At 30.8% G+C, this 17,778-nt stretch overlaps 3 protein-coding genes across 3 annotated transcripts; all 3 read right to left on the bottom strand.

Annotated features, from left to right (window-relative positions):
• Positions 1-192: 192 nt before the first annotated feature.
• Positions 193-8,352, bottom strand: LOC103837223 (truncated transcription factor CAULIFLOWER A). Its single transcript, XM_009113556.3, has 8 exons — positions 4,096-8,352; positions 2,642-2,720; positions 2,491-2,555; positions 1,982-2,081; positions 1,768-1,809; positions 1,517-1,558; positions 1,217-1,344; positions 193-1,015 (listed from the first exon to the last, which is right to left on the bottom strand). The coding sequence occupies exons 1-8, from the start codon at positions 4,278-4,280 to the stop codon at positions 910-912; spliced, it is 747 nt and encodes a 248-aa protein (XP_009111804.1). The 5' UTR covers positions 4,281-8,352; the 3' UTR covers positions 193-909.
• A 251-nt stretch (positions 8,353-8,603) lies between these two features.
• On the bottom strand, positions 8,604-11,053 carry LOC103837221 (myb-related protein 305). The gene is made up of 3 exons (XM_009113555.2): positions 10,819-11,053; positions 9,924-10,053; positions 8,604-9,469 (listed from the first exon to the last, which is right to left on the bottom strand). Exons 1-3 carry the CDS (start codon positions 10,994-10,996, stop codon positions 8,974-8,976), a joined length of 804 nt encoding a protein of 267 aa, XP_009111803.1. The 5' UTR covers positions 10,997-11,053; the 3' UTR covers positions 8,604-8,973.
• Positions 9,263-17,277, bottom strand: LOC103837220 (cytochrome P450 85A2). The gene is made up of 9 exons (XM_009113554.3): positions 15,442-17,277; positions 14,973-15,297; positions 14,496-14,645; positions 14,167-14,412; positions 13,995-14,081; positions 13,821-13,899; positions 13,462-13,568; positions 13,237-13,361; positions 9,263-13,132 (listed from the first exon to the last, which is right to left on the bottom strand). Exons 1-9 carry the CDS (start codon positions 15,630-15,632, stop codon positions 13,045-13,047), a joined length of 1,398 nt encoding a protein of 465 aa, XP_009111802.2. The 5' UTR covers positions 15,633-17,277; the 3' UTR covers positions 9,263-13,044.
• Positions 17,278-17,778: the final 501 nt, after the last annotated feature.

Genomic DNA, 17,778 nt, shown 5'->3' with positions numbered 1-17,778 from the left:
ATGCGAAGGTTTAAACCGGTGTGCAAAAGAACCAATCTCGTTATAGTATCACTACACCACCGTATTCTTTTGGGTTTTTAGGTTAATCTAAGATTTTTAACAGTAACTTATTATTTACAAATTATAAAATGATTACATAAACGATGATGCAACTAATAATTCTACATGCTTTATAAAAACTTATGTTTAACGGTTTTATTTACACGGTTTTACAATCTCCGGTTAACTTATATATGCCTTACGAAAGTTTTATGTTTAACGTTTTTGTTCACATGCTTTATAAAAATATCGATAATTCTATTTGCACCATTTTGCAAATTTCGTATGAATTTTCTGTTTATTTATTTACATAATTGTTAATAAAGTATTTTTTATGAGAGTGAAAATCTAAATTTCTTATTGTAATTTCTTAATATCAAAGCATTAATAAACTTTTGGTTGAACGACTAGATAAAAAAAGTTTCCACTAATTAAAGAATCTAATTCATAATTCTACTCATCGTTGAAGCTCACCTCTGCTAGCTTTCTCTTTCGTTTCTCCCGTTGTGTTTACATAAATAAAAGAATTTACAAAATATTAACAAAGACATATATAGCATATATAACGGTTATTTTTGTGTTAGTTCACTACACAACAAAGTCAAACCCACAATACTGGATGTTGCTTTTTGCAAAAAAAAAAAAAAATACTGGATGTTGCTCACAAAATGTAAGGTACAATCATTAATAAAATATACAGAATCACATTTGAGATAAAAAAAAGTTATAATATTCGTTTAGAAGTTTGAAACTTGAGGACATCTTCTGCAGATAATAAGAATGCCAAAACAGAATATCCTGATATTTGGCTTGGTTCAACTTATTAAGTACGTACTGAAAATTTAACAACCCAAGATGGACTTGGGACCTCTATTCTCCAGTGAGCCGGGGCATCCAGTGCGGCAACGTTGTATTTGTCACCCTAATTAGGGTTCCGGCATCTACTTTTCCATCTTCGTTCCTTTGCGATGTGTCCCTATAAGTAACAATATTAATTCATTCCATATAACTGATACACAATTTGCTAGTAGCTACGTACGCAAATACTGGATACAAGTTATAAATTTGTGATGTTTATTAGTAACATTAACTTACTCTTATTATTAATCAATAGTAACACATTATAGTTGGTATTTTTGATATATGCGTAGCCAAGTGAAATTGATATGTAGAGTACCCAAGAGATAGAGGACGATGGGGAGATAAAGGTCCGGGCAACGGGTGCGGTGGCTCGCATGGTGGCGTTGCCAATGAGGCTAATCCTTGGTTGAGGGTTTGGGGCTCAGAGTCTTCTCTTGGATCAGCCTGCCAAATTCAACACTTGTTATAGTTACATTTTTTTTTCGTTTTGTAGTTGTTTTCACATAAATTAAATATATGCAATTGGGAGATTTTAGACTAAAACCTAGACTAATGTATTTGGCATAAATTTAACTCCACATTAAGTAGGATCGAAATATGATGACATCCGTTTCACCTTCTTTGTTAGCTGTTTCTTCAGTTCTTTGAGTTCCTTTTCCTATATGTGCCAACAAAAGATCACACATTTATTAATTTAATTCGTTGGAAACTCAAAGTATTCTCGACATAAAATTGCGTTTCTTAATTGCAAAAAAAAAAAAGAAGCACAAACACACAAACCCAATAGCGAAAAAGACCGACAGGCAAAGACGTTTGCAAGGTACAAATCCATTACAATGAGTAATCGTCTCTAAACCAATATATTACCTTTTTCTTGAGCTGTGCTATGGACTCTACCATGAGCTGGTTCTGTGCTCCCAAAACAAAACAATAGCCACATGATTAATTAGGTGTAGTATATCTATATATCTGTGTGACTATATGCATACAGACACTAAACATTATTAAACAAAGACTTGTAGAAATGATCAGCGGATACATGTATACAAGATATAATGCTTTATGGATATATGCGAATAACCTTTCTAGAGCGAGTTCTCTTGAGGGAAGTATCAAGTTGCATCTCCAGATCCTGAAGCTCTCTGATACTTAGAGCATCCACCTCTTCTCCATTTAAGTGCCTGATATGAAATAAATAGTTAATAAATGAAGGTACAATCTATATAGCCAAATCCCTTAGATAGCACAGAAAAATATTATGAGTCTATGACAACAAGACATAAAAATAGAAAACTTCTTAGCACGCTAATTAAGAGTAGAATGATTAAATCAATCAAAATCCTAAATCTTTACCCTGATCCCACCCCCTAAATATTTAAACCCAAACTCTGATTATGAAACCTAAATCCAAATATAAAATATTTGTTTTTTAAAAATTTAGTTAATTTATTTTGGGTATTTTTCCCTTTGTGTATTAATTTTAGAACAAAAATATATTTTATTGTTGTCATATGGTATTTCTGTTTATTTTATTATATGTGTGCATTTATATATTTATGGATGGAGATCCTTTAGTAATAAGTTTCTAACCTTAGGCTTCTTTGCATAACATCAACCATCCTCAAAAGCTTCGAACATTCTGTTGAACACTCACCCTACAAACAACCAGAAGTAGACAGACAATATTAAATTTACAACAATGATTAATATGTAATAGATATTGATTGATGTGCTTAAGAACCTGTGAATTCAAACTTGGTGTAGTAATATCTTGACCGGCGTATGAACATCTCTCATACCGTTCGAGAATTCTCTCCATGCTAAACATCGTTTAATTAAACTTCAATGACCACTCAGATTTGTAGATACTATCATCAGATCGCATACTGAACATAAATAATATAGTTCTACACTTATTATTTTTTTTAGTTTTGTAAAATTTAACAAAAACATTTCTGGATTCATATCCATCATAGTGATCACACATTTAATGTTTGGTAGTATCGAGAAGACTGATATACATTTTCATACATTTTTAAACACTATATATTTGGAACCAGATCTATTTTGATTTCATGCATGCCAGACTAATTTCGAGTGAGAACATGCCCTTTCGTAAAGAGATATCACAACCTACTGTGGGTTAAGCATTCTAACCGAGGCATTAGTGACCACGTAGCCCACACGCAGAGTTTACACACTGTGAAATGAAATTTGAGATTGTAACGAGTCCTTCCATATACCCAATACCACCCCACATGTGGGATTTCATAGACTAAGATAAATATTAGATCAAACTTAACCAAATTTCTTACAATATGTTTAGAAGAAGTTTCATTTTTGACATACTGCTTATAACTAAGAAGTTAGAAAAGTAACATCTTCATGGGTGTGTATATGTTTTCATTTGAAGATCGAGGTTAGTCCTAGGTTCGACAAACAAAAAGACAAAGCAAGGCACAAAGCTCCATAACAAAGTCTTGCTCCATTAAAAAACAAAAGCCTTTAGTCAAAAAAAAGAAGGCTTGTACATGCTTCCAACAAAAAAAAAGAAGGCTTGAACTTTTTTCCCATAAATAACCTTTTCCGTAAGGTTGAAGAACAAACTCACACCTAAATATAAAGAAATATCTCTTATCATTTCATGGTATATTCAACTTAAGTTTGGTTTACAGTTAGAATATTCTCCTCCATATGTTTCTGAATAATTCATATAATCATACGAAATGTTATATCTCACAGTTATGGTTTGATGTCAGTTGTATCTACTTACCTCTGTTAATTTGATTTATATATGATATACAATATTTCATTTTGCATGTTCATCTCTAGTTTAGTGATGCAAGAACTAAGCAGAGATGCAAGAATTCAACATGTGTATATTAATCTCTCACATACACATACATGGCTACAAATTCATCTATGTAATCAAAATATCTCAGCCAATTTCACATTCTCCACTAGCTAAAAGCCTAAAACCTATAAAACATTTTCCCTGATCTGTCAAAACATGAAATATAAGCTGATATTCCTATGTAGATAGATAAAAATAGATTACAGCATAAAACCTATGAGGTTTTGTTCCCAATAGTACTAGCGGTTTGCTCATAAAAAAGATTTGCAATCATAAAAACGAAAAGTAAGAGGGTAAAATAAGATCCGAAGTAAATTAGTTATTTAGGAAAGAATTCGAACCTGGAACCAGCAGAGTACTCAGAGAGCTTGCCTTTAGGGGAGAAGACAATCAAAGCAACATCAGCATCACATAACACTGAGATCTCTTGAGCTTTCTTCACCAAACCCGTTCTTCTCTTTGAAAATGTCACTTGTCTCCTTATCTTGTTCTCGATCCGCCGTAGCTGAACCCTTCCCCTTCCCATTTCTTCAAAATCTTCGTCAAGAAACCAAAGCCAGGGCTGAAAGAATTGGAACTTTGACCAGAAAAATGAAGAAGAAAAAACCCTAGTTTCTCTCTCTTAAAAAGAAGAAAAGTAAAGTAAGATGAGAAATTGCTCAAAAAGTTTTTATGTAAATTTCTATTTATGTGAACTTACTCTATATAAATTCGTCACACACGCAAAAGCAAATGAAAAAAAAAGTACCAAATGATACAATTAGGGGAAGTGAAAGCAGACACATTGACTAATAATAATTCTCGGTTCTAATAATTTAGATGTACTATAAAATAAAACTTATTATAAAAAGAAGTTACACTTCTAGTACAGATAAAAGAAGTGTGAAACCAACAATTTTCTCCCTTCTTTGTAAACTAACCATCGATGTTATTTTGCTAGTCGCTTAAATGATCCCAAGTTATTTCCGTCCCACTAATTAATGTTCTCTTTAAATTAGAGATTAAGCTTTTCTATAAAAAACTGAAATTTTTGTAATGCAATGATTTACAACTTTTTTTTTTTTTGTAAAATTTACAACTACTTTGATAAACAAGATATATACAGTTTATAAAATTGTTTTTCATATAAGGTACACCAGTGGCTTAAGAATTTGGCTTATATCATCTACAAGGGCCAATTCAAATGCATACGAGGAAAAACGATGAAACTTACTTTGAACATAAAATCTAAGAAGATTGACCATCACATAGAAGGCCAAACTATAGGGGTTCTATATGGTAATTGACATAAAATGTATACTTAGACAAGTGTTTTATATAATGTATACAAATGCATGGGATAATATATATACATATGCACAATCCAATACACGTACATATGGTCTAAGTTTGTGTAAGTGCATATATATATATATAGTCCTGTATACATATTATTAACATGTGGTCCATCGCAAATTAATAATGCGTTAAATTGGGTTAATGCGTTTTAGTACTAGATTAGTACTAAAATCTGAGCGCGGTAGACCTTTCATGGGTTCACATTCAAATGTGGTCCACTAAAATATAATATTTTCTCACTTTTATTTATATTTAGTGAAAACTGTGTACCATTACCAACTTCCGAAAGTTTGTGTACTAATTACCCACTTATATATCGAAGATTATGGGGACCAAAATGCATATATGCTTCCAAATGGTACTAAACTCTAATATTCAAATCTCACGCTGAGCTATCAAAGGTTGGGGACCATCCGATTTCGCGGTCCGGATTGTAACAATTTTAAACATAACATATTTTTGTCAGACAAAGAATAGTAGAAAAGTTCTATCTACGATAAAGATTTTTTTTCATTAGTGGGGTTAATTATAAGATGTAGTTACTAGGATGATGGATGACATGCTCCTTGTGTATATATAGATATATATGAAGAATCAAGTAGATGTGGTACCACATATGTAGGCCAAAGGGGAACTCTTACACGATGTTGGAATTCCGAAGACAAAAGTAGTTTGTATATTACTATTGACCCTTTAGTGAGATTTAGGGACATCATCTTTTATATACCCAATGCTCTTCATGCTAATTTTATGAATTTACACATAATATTGGATTGGCGTATCTTATTTTATATATTGTCTTATCTTTGATATAAATTTCTTAACATTTTCAAAGAGAAAAACCGTCCCTACCACAAATATGTAAGTTTCTACTCACACTAATCTACATATTTCTATGGAGATCCAAACAAAACATATGTACTTACACAGTTGTTATTTGTGGTGCAGTCTAAACCACAGTCTACAATTTTGACCAATAATAATAAAAATGGGATTAATGTGATTTTAATCTTATTATAAAAAAATATATTTGATTATTTGGCAAAAAAAAAAAAACTAGCTATATACGTAGAAAAATAAATAGAAAAATTATCATGATTGAAATTTGTTTTCAAGACAGTCAGGTGAAAAGAGATCAAAGCAGTAGAACATCTTTAATAATACACAAATTGTGCTAGAAAACAATAAGAGTTTCCTAAAATAACTAAAGCATGAGAAGATTATTAAACCAAAATAAAGTTAGTTGAGGATTAGGGAAGATGCTGTGAATATATATAATTGGGCACCATTCTTGCATGCTCCAATTTACACCATCAACCTTTCCAACCTTTTTCCCTTTGGAGCATCCATCACAATAATTTTGAACTATGAATCGAACCTCTTTTAAAAAAGGAGCTCGGTTATTATATCCAAGTGGGTTGAATGACCACACAAAATGTATTATTAGAACAATTAGCAATCATACAAATGTATCAACTTCCATATATCAAATTACGTACAGACGAAAATTATAAGAACTAACTTATTAGATGTAATTACTCTTGGCACGATTCTCACTTTGCATGTATATGTGATGTGTAAGATTATGTAAGATAATCAATCATACTAATTTCTACATGATATCACAGAATCTCAAAGTTCATTTCTATAAGCATACATGTTTCTTGAAGATAGGCTTTTGTTTTCTTTTGTTTTTCTTTTTCTTGCATCCTCTACTTTAATCTTTTCTAGTTTTCTTTGTAAACCAAAAATACAAAAAAGTAATATGAAGACCTTTAAAAATAACAAATTAAGCATACATGTTTCTAAAGTTTCCTTTTCCTTCAATCAAGTCATTGAATGCTTCTACAACACTTCAGTGTGCTTTTATCAACAAGCTAAATCCATCTTTCCATGCTGTCACTTGTCATCAGCAAAAACTTACTTGCCGCCAGCATCAATCAAACGCACACGTTCATATCATATTTGAGACGTTGCCAGCACTGTAATATCCAGTGGATAGTGGTAAGATGTGCTCTCTACTTCACACCTCGATGATGCTCCTCCAGCAGAGCTTTGCAACAACCACGACAAGTAAATGTTGATGTTGAATCTTCAACCACGCGCGCAAGTTCCTGAGTCCTGACTCCTGGTTATTGGAGCTATGAGAGCTTATATATATACTCTGAAGATATTTGTTGTACCAGTCTGACAGTAACATTTGCTTGTGGTGGCTGTTACAAACATCTTGAAGAAGCAGAAAGCGCAGTGGGAAGTTGAGGGCTTAGAGTTTGTTGAGTACACAGCGGTCACCAAGCCCATTTAAAAAAGTCCAGATTTTCTCATAAAAGTTTACTTGAGATGATGCTATTTCTTATAGAAAGTGTTAAGGCTATAAATTTAAAAATATCATCCAACTATTTTGTACAAGATGTGAATGAAGTTATCTACTATCGATGAATTATTCTGTAATCACGAATGGGGTACGATCACTAATTTCCATTAAAAAAACAAAATAAGTATATTACTTTTCTCATAAACTTTCAGTTTGTAATTGTGACAGAAACAAAACTAACATTTCATATTGATACTTTATTGGTTTAATTGTTAAATGTACCCCATGTAATTTACCTAACACTACGCCTTTGCCCGTGGACCTATTATAATAATTTTTAGCCTTTTAGCTTATGGTTATTTATAATTTAGTCCGTTTTAATTTCTCTTTGCATGGGATTGGAAATTGTTACAACCAAATCCTTAAATGTGAAAATGATTTGTGACTAACTTTTCAAATAACATAGTAGATATTTTACCCCGGGCATAATAATTTTACAAATATTTACAAATAGATATTTTTATTAAAGTTCACCAATGAATTATTTTTTATAGGTTCAAAGTATTTAGTAAAAAACTGAAAATCAAAATTTATATATCAAACCTTTTTATCATAACATAAATACTTTTTATTTCCTAAATTTAATTTAGAAATGTTCATACATTTAACATTTTTAATAATAAATTAAAGATCAAATGTTTAAATACTTTTAACTAGGTAAAATAAATCTGGAAACACTAATATATAACATCTTTATATACGAAATATAACATCTATCACTTCCTTATGTATATCAGTATATGTAAAGCAATTCAAAACCCAAACTAAATGAGTGTATTAGTATATACTACAAGTACTATAAGCATGGGGTAGTTTTTTTTGAAACCCAAATGTTTAAATAAATTATAAAAGTGTACATGACATTATAAAAGTTTACATAATATATAGAATATTTAGATGTGTCATGGATTAACACAAACATCCTGATCTATAATATTAAAATATATGGAAAAGAGTAAACTGAAAAATGTAGATTGATCCTAATTTTTAATAAATTGAGAATATAAATTTATGCCGTTAAAAAAGAATATAAGTTAATAAGTTTGTAAAATAAACCATTAAGATATCATATTTAACGATCGCATCAACAAAGAAAAAAGCTAGGAAAATATTTTTTTTTCTTAAAACATGTATTTATTTATTTATTTATTTTTTCTTAATTTTGATTTTAATTAAATATTTATGATTAATTGTTTAAAGGTAACAATGATTTTAACTTGTCTAACTTTTGCGAAAAACCAATTTGCAAATAATAGTAAAGATATAAATAATCTTATTAATAATATATATATTTTATATTAGTTCATCAAACTATTGTATTTTAAAAATTCTATTATACTGTATTTCTTATAAACATATATTCTGCCACATTTTATACTATAGTCAAGAAATCAATTTTAAACTTCAGGAAATATGTTACATCCATCGTTAAAAAGGTTAAACTACACGATTACGAAGATATCCGTAGATTATGAAGACAGATCTGTCTGTATATCTCCTTACATAATTAAAAAATATAGCCTCCATTATAAAATTCATTATAACTATAATCCCATGATCCACACGACGGAGCCTCATTTCCGCCGCCGTTAAACTTCTCAGCAATACTAGTAGTTGTTCTCTGTTCTGAGCCACCATGTGGATCATCGTCTTCTAGACTCCACAAGCTGCACCAGAAGTTACCTTCATCAATCATGGAGTGGTCGCTTGAGGTTGCTGCAACGTTTTGAGGCATATGAAATTTGTCATTGTAGACACTAGTCGGGTAAGAGAAATATGTAGCTATATTTTGTTTGTTGTCGAGATTTATGTGGTCTTCAGACACCAGCTTAGACTGTTGATTCTGCAGTTGCGGTTGTGGTTTTAGATCAAATTGTTTCCGGGATCTTCTGAGTTTTTCTTGCTTTGAAAAAGATTTTTCTTTTTTCTTGTAATGTGTTCTCCAATAGTTCTTGATTTCGTTATCAGTTCGTCCTGGTAAATATCTTGCGATTGTAGACCACCTATATTTTTTTTTGTTAAGATTATATTAAAATGCATTTCCATGAAGTGTTTGAATCCGTACATAAAGTTAACGTAAAATACCATGCAATAGTGACTCATGCATATTATGAGTAAAAACTATTTGTGTATATACCAATCATGCTGTCAGATAACTAGTATGTACTATGTTGGTATCCGTTTAGAGCATCTACATCGCTAAAGTCTCTTATTTTTTTTCCTGATTAAAAAAAATAAAAATAAATAAAAAATACACCAATCGCAGACTGTCATGTTTTGGTGGACCCCTAAACAGTACAAAAAACACACAACACACATTTCTTATTGTGCACACTTTGTATACCGTTTTTTGCAAAATTGTGGGGCCCTCCCTTTAGAGACCCGCGATGCAGATGCTCCTAGAGTTTGGCATTTAATGAGCGTTTTCAACAAAAACAAAAGAAGAAAGGAGCTTACTTGTTACCCCATAGGGAATGAAGTTCAAGGATGATTCCTTCTTCTTGAGGAGTAATTTGACCTCTCTTAAGCCCTGGCCTCAAGTAGTTCACCCACCTTAGTCTACAGCTCTTGCTACTTCTATTCAACCCTGATTTTCAGTTCCAAGACATAAACAACAAATATTGAAAAGAGCACTAAGAATGGGCTTGACAAAACATGAATGTGTACAAATATATGGCAACTTGATGATCTTTATAAGCCTTTTAACAAAACAAAAAAAAACTTGATGATCTTTATCTATATAACATGAGTGTATATGAATATATTCTATTTTACATTATCTCGACCAAATTGTTCGAATAAAAAGGTAATATCTGTTAAAAGAATGCCTAACTGATCGAAGTCAACTCCCCCAATATAAGGAATAATAAGAATCAGTTTTCGATTTTCAAAAAAAAAAACACTAAAAGCGTATTCCACCATGACACTGTCCCATTTCTAACCATGAAAAGTGTAAGACTTGCTTATATATATCTAAAGACGAAAGAAAACAAGAATGAAATGTATTATCAAACTCTTCATTAAGTCAACTAGAACCATAGTATCATATATGATCTTTCCACTTGTCTTTTATTGATCGTCATTAAAGCATATGTATACTAACTAATTGGATTACTTCTATGTAATTGTTGATTAAATCTACCAAAGAAACTACTATTTGATAAGAAAGAAGATCTATGTCAATGGAGTAAAACAGTCTAGATTTGCTTCTTCTTTTTTGGGAAAAAGATTTGCTTCTTAATATGTCTACACAAGCTATAGAACCGATGGAAATCAGATGAGAAACATGTACATACTATGTATATATAGAAGCTAATATATATGTAGCAATGAGAAAATCAAAATATTTTACCTGCAGACTTAGCAACAGTGCTCCATCTTCCTTCCCCATTCGAAGAAACATACTCACCGAGAAGCTTGTCTTCTTCAGGTGTCCATGGTCCCTTTCTACATCCTTGTTGTTGCTGTTGTTTATAAGGATCCTGATCATGGTTTGGGTGATGGACTTGATCAACTCCCCAATAAAGCATATCTCTTCGATCCTCAGAAACAATTTCACACGCAAGCCAGTATACTACAACTTATGTCTATATGTGTGCATGTAAGACTCTGTGATTTGCTCTATTATGTTCATGTTTGTGGTTGAACATGTGCGTGTATATATATATGTATTATGTGTATCTATATATGCTTAGTAACAGCCACCTCTTACTGTTTATGGGTGTTTAGTTATTTATTTTTTATTTCATAATTTTCATTTACTTTAGTTAAAGACCCTATAGTTAATCATGTCATATGTGAGTTTATGGACTATTATTAGCCTTATTTATTATATAAGTTTTAACTTGAGTTCCACAATCACAGAAACAATCTTGGTAAGCCACTATCCTTCAAACATGTGTTGATACATAATGAGAACCAGCTCATTATTTTTCTTACCCAATTAGGATTTTACAAGTACCATATTACCAAATCCATACATAGATCCGTACAATAAATTTATTCGTCACCACTAACAATTATTCTTGAACAACAATGTTTTATCTTTTGACACTTGAAAAGCTTTTTAGACATCATCGCATAAGCATAACTGAGTTTTGGATTCAGTTCTTGGGGAAAGTATATAACTATATATTATAAAAAAATACTAGTGGGTTCTTTTTTTCTCGAAAATATCAGCCAGTTGAACCTCAACACCTGTGAAATAAAATAATGAAAAAGGCAAGCATGCTTTAAGAGATAATTCTTAAATAGTTTATTGATAAATTAAAATATTTATATTATGCTTAAAATAATAGGCCTATTGAAGTGTATTCTATTTCGGGCAATAGTAAAATCAGAAAATGCCTTGCATACAATAAAACATCGATGACTCACCTTGTATCCATGTGGCCTTTCGGCTATCCGTAACAACATTTATGGTAATGTTAGGGTTTTCTTGAATTGGTTAAGCCGATTCAACCTTTTAAAAAATCAAGATTTGAACTTTAAAATTAGATTAAAAAATCTTTGTACCTTGGAGATGGCAACTTCCCTTGTTCACGAAATTTAGAAGATGATGTTTCATTACAAGTTAAATTATCATCAGAGTTATGAATTGTAATTAGTTCTTTTATAATCCTAATTGTGGTTTTGGATATTCCTTTGATAAACTATATATATATATACTCCAATTTGGAAGATTTTCATGAAGCTTATACTTAATTTAATATTCGATAAGCATCAAAGAAAATATCTCTAATGACGTAAGAAACTAAATTCATTTCTGATATTAAAAAAAAAATATTAGCTATTCTGGCATATACACGAGATGCATCTGTGAGATTTGACAAAATAATACTTAATGATCACTTGACTCGTTCGAGGTTCGACTCCCTCCGCGTTAGTTTCAGAGAGTTCCATGTTTTTTCATAGTAGGAATGGAGCCTTTGGTGTAAAACTTAATTAGTAGAATGGCTAAAATCTTGAGTTCGGCTACCTAACGTCATTAACTCATAATAATTTGAAAGTGCTTTATTGGGTTGTGCTTTTCTTATAAATATTCGTCTTAAAATTTGGTCAACACTATGGGCTATAATGTATAATGGGCTTATCAAGCCCATCAAATCACGACCAATTATCTAATCAGAAATCATTTCACAAATGATGTAATTAATTATGTATCTTATTGTGAAAAGATTATTTTCTTTTTTTTGGGGGGGGGGGGGGGGGGGGGGGGGGGGAGGGGTGTCCTAATTAGTAATTATGATCTATGTTACTTCTACTTTTGTGATTTTCAGATTCGCGAAAACACTTGTTGAGCATCATCCAAGTGAAAGGAAAACTATTGTAACTGGAATTAAAACGGTCATTATCCAGACAATAATTATGCAATGTAAAAATTATGTGTACAAGTACAACTTTACAAGTTAAAAGACAGCTCAACATTTTAATACTTATTTTTTTTTTTGGCTTCTATATTCCTCTCTGTACATTATCCAACTTCTCTAAGAACTCGAGAGATAAAATAGGTTAAGTAACCCTAACAAAAGACCGTTAATTGATTATAACATAATTTCAATATTAGGACAAAACAAAGTCAGTAAGGTGAAACCCTAACATGGTATCCTTTTGGTGCAGAAACTCTTGGAAACACCACTAGCTTCTCTCCTCTTTTCTCCTCCCATCTGCACAAAAATTCAAATCCAAATATTAAGGTCTCAAATCATCAATCACAACAACAACAAAATCATATATTTGCACACTAAACAAACATGGGTGAAGAATATACTTGTATCTTGTAACAAAGTAGTGAATGAAGCTGGAAACTTCAGAGATTCCTAGTTCCTTTCCAGGGCAAAGTCTTGCTCCACCTCCAAAGAGTAAGAAATAGCTCTTTGTTTCCAAGCTCTTTTCCTGCATATTTAAAAATCCAAAGAAACTCTCTATGTGAGCCAAAAGTTTTCAAAGAACAAAATACTAGAGCACAAAAAAACTGAGTATTGCAAATACTTACCATCCATCTCCATGGGTTAAAGATCATTGGATCTTCATATAGAGATGTATCATAGTTGATCTCTCTTGTGTATACATAAATTCTCCAACCCTTTGGGATTAAATACCCTGTAATTATTATAAAATACCTATTAATACATATAGAATAATTTTTATTAAGATCGTAAAGGTTGATTTTCTCCTCTGTCAAAATAATTGAAATAACACCATGGAGGGTCACAGGGAGATGATTGCTTTGCTGGATTGGTTGATTTATATTTGTAAATAATTGATGTAATATAAGGTCCACAAAGACACCAAAAAAAAAAAATAATGATAAAATTCATGAAGTTTTAACAATCGAAATCATTATACTCTTACCGTTGAGTTCCAAGTCGTGAGTAGTTTTCCTTAGGACACCATTGACAATCGTTGCCAATCTTGATGTCTCAAAGATCACCTGTTAGAAATGGTCCAAAATAATATTAAATCACAATGTCAATATCAAGAACTATAAATATTAATAATTTAATTTGTGTTGGAAAAGATGCTTACAGCTCGAGTGAATTTCATCGATTTAATATCGTCGAGATTGAGTGGTTCGTCAGGTCGTTTTCGGTCTCTAATAGCCAAATGTTCTCTCTGCAATTCAAAACAAAGAATCAATAACCAACCGGGTCAAAACCTAGAAACCTACAATCGGGTATAGTGTTTCTTAAGAACATACTCTCATTTCTTCAAGAGCTTTAGGGTGATCATGGAGATACTTAAGTGCCATCATGGAAGTTGTAGAGACAGTCTCATAACCCGAATACAGAATCGTTACTACTTGATCTCTAATCTCCTTATCAGTTAACAAGTATTTGTTATCTTCCTTCTTCATCAAGTAACCCAACATGTCTGTGAATGTTTCTCCTAACCCTCTTCGTTCTTGCATAAGTGCTGTCAATAACCTATCGATATTGTTTCTTGCCTGAAAAGCAACCAAAAAAATCGTTAGAAATTTTTCATTTTTTCATCTTTTATGTTTGTAGATGTCATTATTCGAGTATTTACTTGGACTCCATAGCGATAATTCGTTCCTGGGAGATCGATTGGGACCGAAAGAGTTCCGACAACAAGCTTGAAGAACTCTGTTCTATATTCTTCAACCTCTGTTTTTTTCAAAGTCTCTGCTACTTGTAACAATGATGATAAAAATGCCATCTGCATAACAACAACAACAACAACAACAATAACGAATATAAGTAAACATAATATTTTCACTAAAAAGAGGAAAAAAAAGATCCAGGCATTAACAGATTGACAATTTCGATTCTACCCCTGCAGGCACCAAACATGAACTAATAATACACTAAACATGGACATATAAATATATTATAATAATCTCTTTAAAGTGTGAAAAATATAATATATCAAAAATTATAAACTTATCTGACAATGAAAACATTAAATCCACAATACAGAAACAGGCCAGAGATGCAGATTCAATGTTTAAAAACAAAGAAAGGAGAAAGAAAGGCAAAAACGTACATGTTTGGTCTTTTCTTGGATATCAACGGTCTCGAGCTCATCCCAACCACAAAGATAGCTTCTCATGAACTCATCAATCTTAGGCAAGAGATGATCTTTCAACATGGCTGGGCTTATTAGAGAGAGCAATGAGCCTCTCATGAGCTTGTGGCTCGGGCCGTGAACAGCAGCGATGTTGCATGTCCCTAGAATATCGAGCATGGATTGTGGGTACCCAGCGACTAATCCTTTCGACTCGCTCATTAGAATGTATCTATTGAGCTCTGCGTCCATTGAGACTATTGTTGGGCAACCAAGAATGTGAGATTTGAAGAAACTCCCATATCTTATATGATCCAAAATCATCATCAAGACAAAAAAAAACGTTTAATATATTTATTTTAGAAGAAAAAACTAAAATAAAATAGATAAAATGATTTTTTTTAGATTGTAGTATGGGGAATTTTTTTCTGGAAAAACTTCTTTGTACCTGAGTCTTTGGTTCTTCATGAAATCTGGTCCTTGTTTGAGAAACTCGGTGGTTTCACCAAAAACTGGCCAGCCCATGGTTCCAGGAGGGAGACCTTTCTTGGAATAACGCATCTGATTCCATCGGAGAAGAGCAGAGCAGATGCATACAATGATCAAAAGAAGACCAAACATCACCATCATTATACCCATCTTCTCTCCTTTTTCTTTTTTTTTTCTTTTTTTTTAAATATATTGTTCTCTGTTTTCGTACAGAACAAGAGATAGATAGAGAGAAAGAGAGATAGTTAAGGGCCTTTGGTTTGGGACTCAATGAGTGTGTGTGGCATTGTTTATATAGGCACCTAAAGGGCAGGCTAGGCTATGAGAGAGCAAGAGCAAGAGCGAAGATGACGGGTTTACCATATATAAAGAGTCGAACGACAGATGGTGGCTTTTAATTTTAAACCAACTCTGTGTAAGAATTCTTACTCAAAAAAGTTGTTTCAACGACGATATCGTTATTGTTTAGGAAACAAGTTAGCATAATTTGGGAAGAAATCAAACCAATTATGGCCGATTTGGCTATCCATTAATTTTATTTTATGACTAAAATGCAGTAAATTAGGGGAACGTAAATTAGTCGGTAGCAAAAATTCATTTATTATATACATAAATTAAGGAAAGCTTGTCTAACTTGTGGATTCATTGAGGTGATTGGTTGAGATATAGTTTAAAATTTTGTGGTGTGTACTTTTTTTTGTATAATTTTTGTTGTAAATGTATCTAATGTGGCTGTATATTTTTCCTACATAAGTACAGCATGATTGGTATTTTTATTCATTTTGTTGTAGTTTTAGAAATTGACTTAAAGCATAATTGATATTTTTAAAGATTGTAGATAAGAAATTAAAACTAAAGAAAGTGTATACAACTCAACCAATCACTTTGATTGATGAGAGTGAAACTATAGATTATAATTTTTACTTTATAATTTAAGGTTTTTTTTTCTTAATTGTAACTATGAATATTTTTTGTCAATAATTGTAACTATAGATTTGTTGCTATATAATTATTGTCAAAGAAATTTAAAGAATGAGTCTTAGAATCCTTATAGGTTTTTTCCTATTAACTATAGATTTGTTGTAACTATAGATTTGTTATAACTATAAATTTAAAGAAATTTATTTTTAACTATAAATTTGTTGCTATAGGATTTTAAGACTCATTGTGATGATGACACATATGTGTAATATGTGGTGATATTTTTTTTGTTAATAATTGTAACTATAGATTTGTTGCTATATAATTATTGTCAAAGAAATTTAAAGAAATTTAGTCATGTGTCATCACCACAACGAGTCTTAGAATCCTTAAAGAAATATGTTGGTCCATCTAAATATTTCTTCTGTTCCTGAAAGTAAGATTTTCTAGAGTATTCATGCTTATTAAGAATTTAATAAATATTTATAATTTTAATTTATTTTTTACTTTATTATACTCTTTCTAATAAATTCCACCAATGAAATTTAATCAATTCAAATATTCTCAATTGATGTTCCTCAAAAGTATAAAAAAGTACGTTAACAATATAGAAAATCTATCTTTGTAGAACAAGAAAAAAATCTAAAAAATCTTACTTTCGGGAACGAATGGAGTATATAATAAGCTTTTTACTTATATAATTCTCTAACTTAGCTAAATTATATATATATATATATGAAAATTAATGATTTAGAAAAATAAAGATTTGATAAAAATTAGTATATTCTCTACCATATTTGTTTAATCTTAAATTAATAAAATAAATTAAACAACTACATTAACCATATAATAAAATTTAGGTTTTTTTTATATGTTATATTTTGATTTTTTTAAACGACTATAAATTACCAAATCTGTTAAAAGTCCCACATTCAAATTTTTGTGATTATGATATAAATATTTTTTGTTATGATAATATACAAATGATTACAACATCATATAAGTAAGAAATCTCATTTAATAAATATGAAGCGTTATATTTATATATATATATATAGATATATATATATATTAATATAGTTTAAATATAAAATATATACCATATAAAATACATAAATATTTTAATTTCAAAATTTGCTTGAACGAAAAATGTCTTGGTAAAAGCTTTGAATAAATAATGACAGCTTAATATCTAAATTTTAAACATAGCCTTAATTTTTAATTTTTTTTATAAATTACCAAAACTATTAATCTCACAATGAAAATTTTGTTATCAGTGATTTAAAGTTTTTGTTTATAAAAATATATAAATGATCAAAAATATTTATGAGTAGAAAGTATCATTTAATATATATCAATATTAAGAGTACACTAT

Source organism: Brassica rapa, chromosome A09, assembly GCF_000309985.2.
Source record: "Brassica rapa cultivar Chiifu-401-42 chromosome A09, CAAS_Brap_v3.01, whole genome shotgun sequence".
Lineage (NCBI taxonomy): Eukaryota > Viridiplantae > Streptophyta > Magnoliopsida > Brassicales > Brassicaceae > Brassica > Brassica rapa.
Note: the sequence above shows the minus strand (reverse complement) of the source record. Positions and strands in the feature narration are given on the sequence as shown.

Coding starts and splice junctions, on each gene's coding strand:
- LOC103837220 (XM_009113554.3), bottom strand. CDS start 15,632: ATGGGTATAATGATGGTGATGTTTGGTCTTCTTTTGATCATTGTATGC. Junction 14,413..14,495: donor ATTATCGCTATGGAGTCCAA/GTAAATACTCGA, acceptor GTTGCTTTTCAG/GCAAGAAACAATATCGATAG. Junction 13,900..13,994: donor CGATGAAATTCACTCGAGCT/GTAAGCATCTTT, acceptor CATTTCTAACAG/GTGATCTTTGAGACATCAAG.
- LOC103837221 (XM_009113555.2), bottom strand. CDS start 10,996: ATGCTTTATTGGGGAGTTGATCAAGTCCATCACCCAAACCATGATCAG. Junction 10,054..10,818: donor CACTGTTGCTAAGTCTGCAG/GTAAAATATTTT, acceptor ACTGAAAATCAG/GGTTGAATAGAAGTAGCAAG. Junction 9,470..9,923: donor CATTCCCTATGGGGTAACAA/GTAAGCTCCTTT, acceptor AAAAAAATATAG/GTGGTCTACAATCGCAAGAT.
- LOC103837223 (XM_009113556.3), bottom strand. CDS start 4,280: ATGGGAAGGGGAAGGGTTCAGCTACGGCGGATCGAGAACAAGATAAGG. Junction 2,082..2,490: donor GTTATGCAAAGAAGCCTAAG/GTTAGAAACTTA, acceptor ATTTCATATCAG/GCACTTAAATGGAGAAGAGG. Junction 1,559..1,767: donor TAGCACAGCTCAAGAAAAAG/GTAATATATTGG, acceptor TGGCACATATAG/GAAAAGGAACTCAAAGAACT.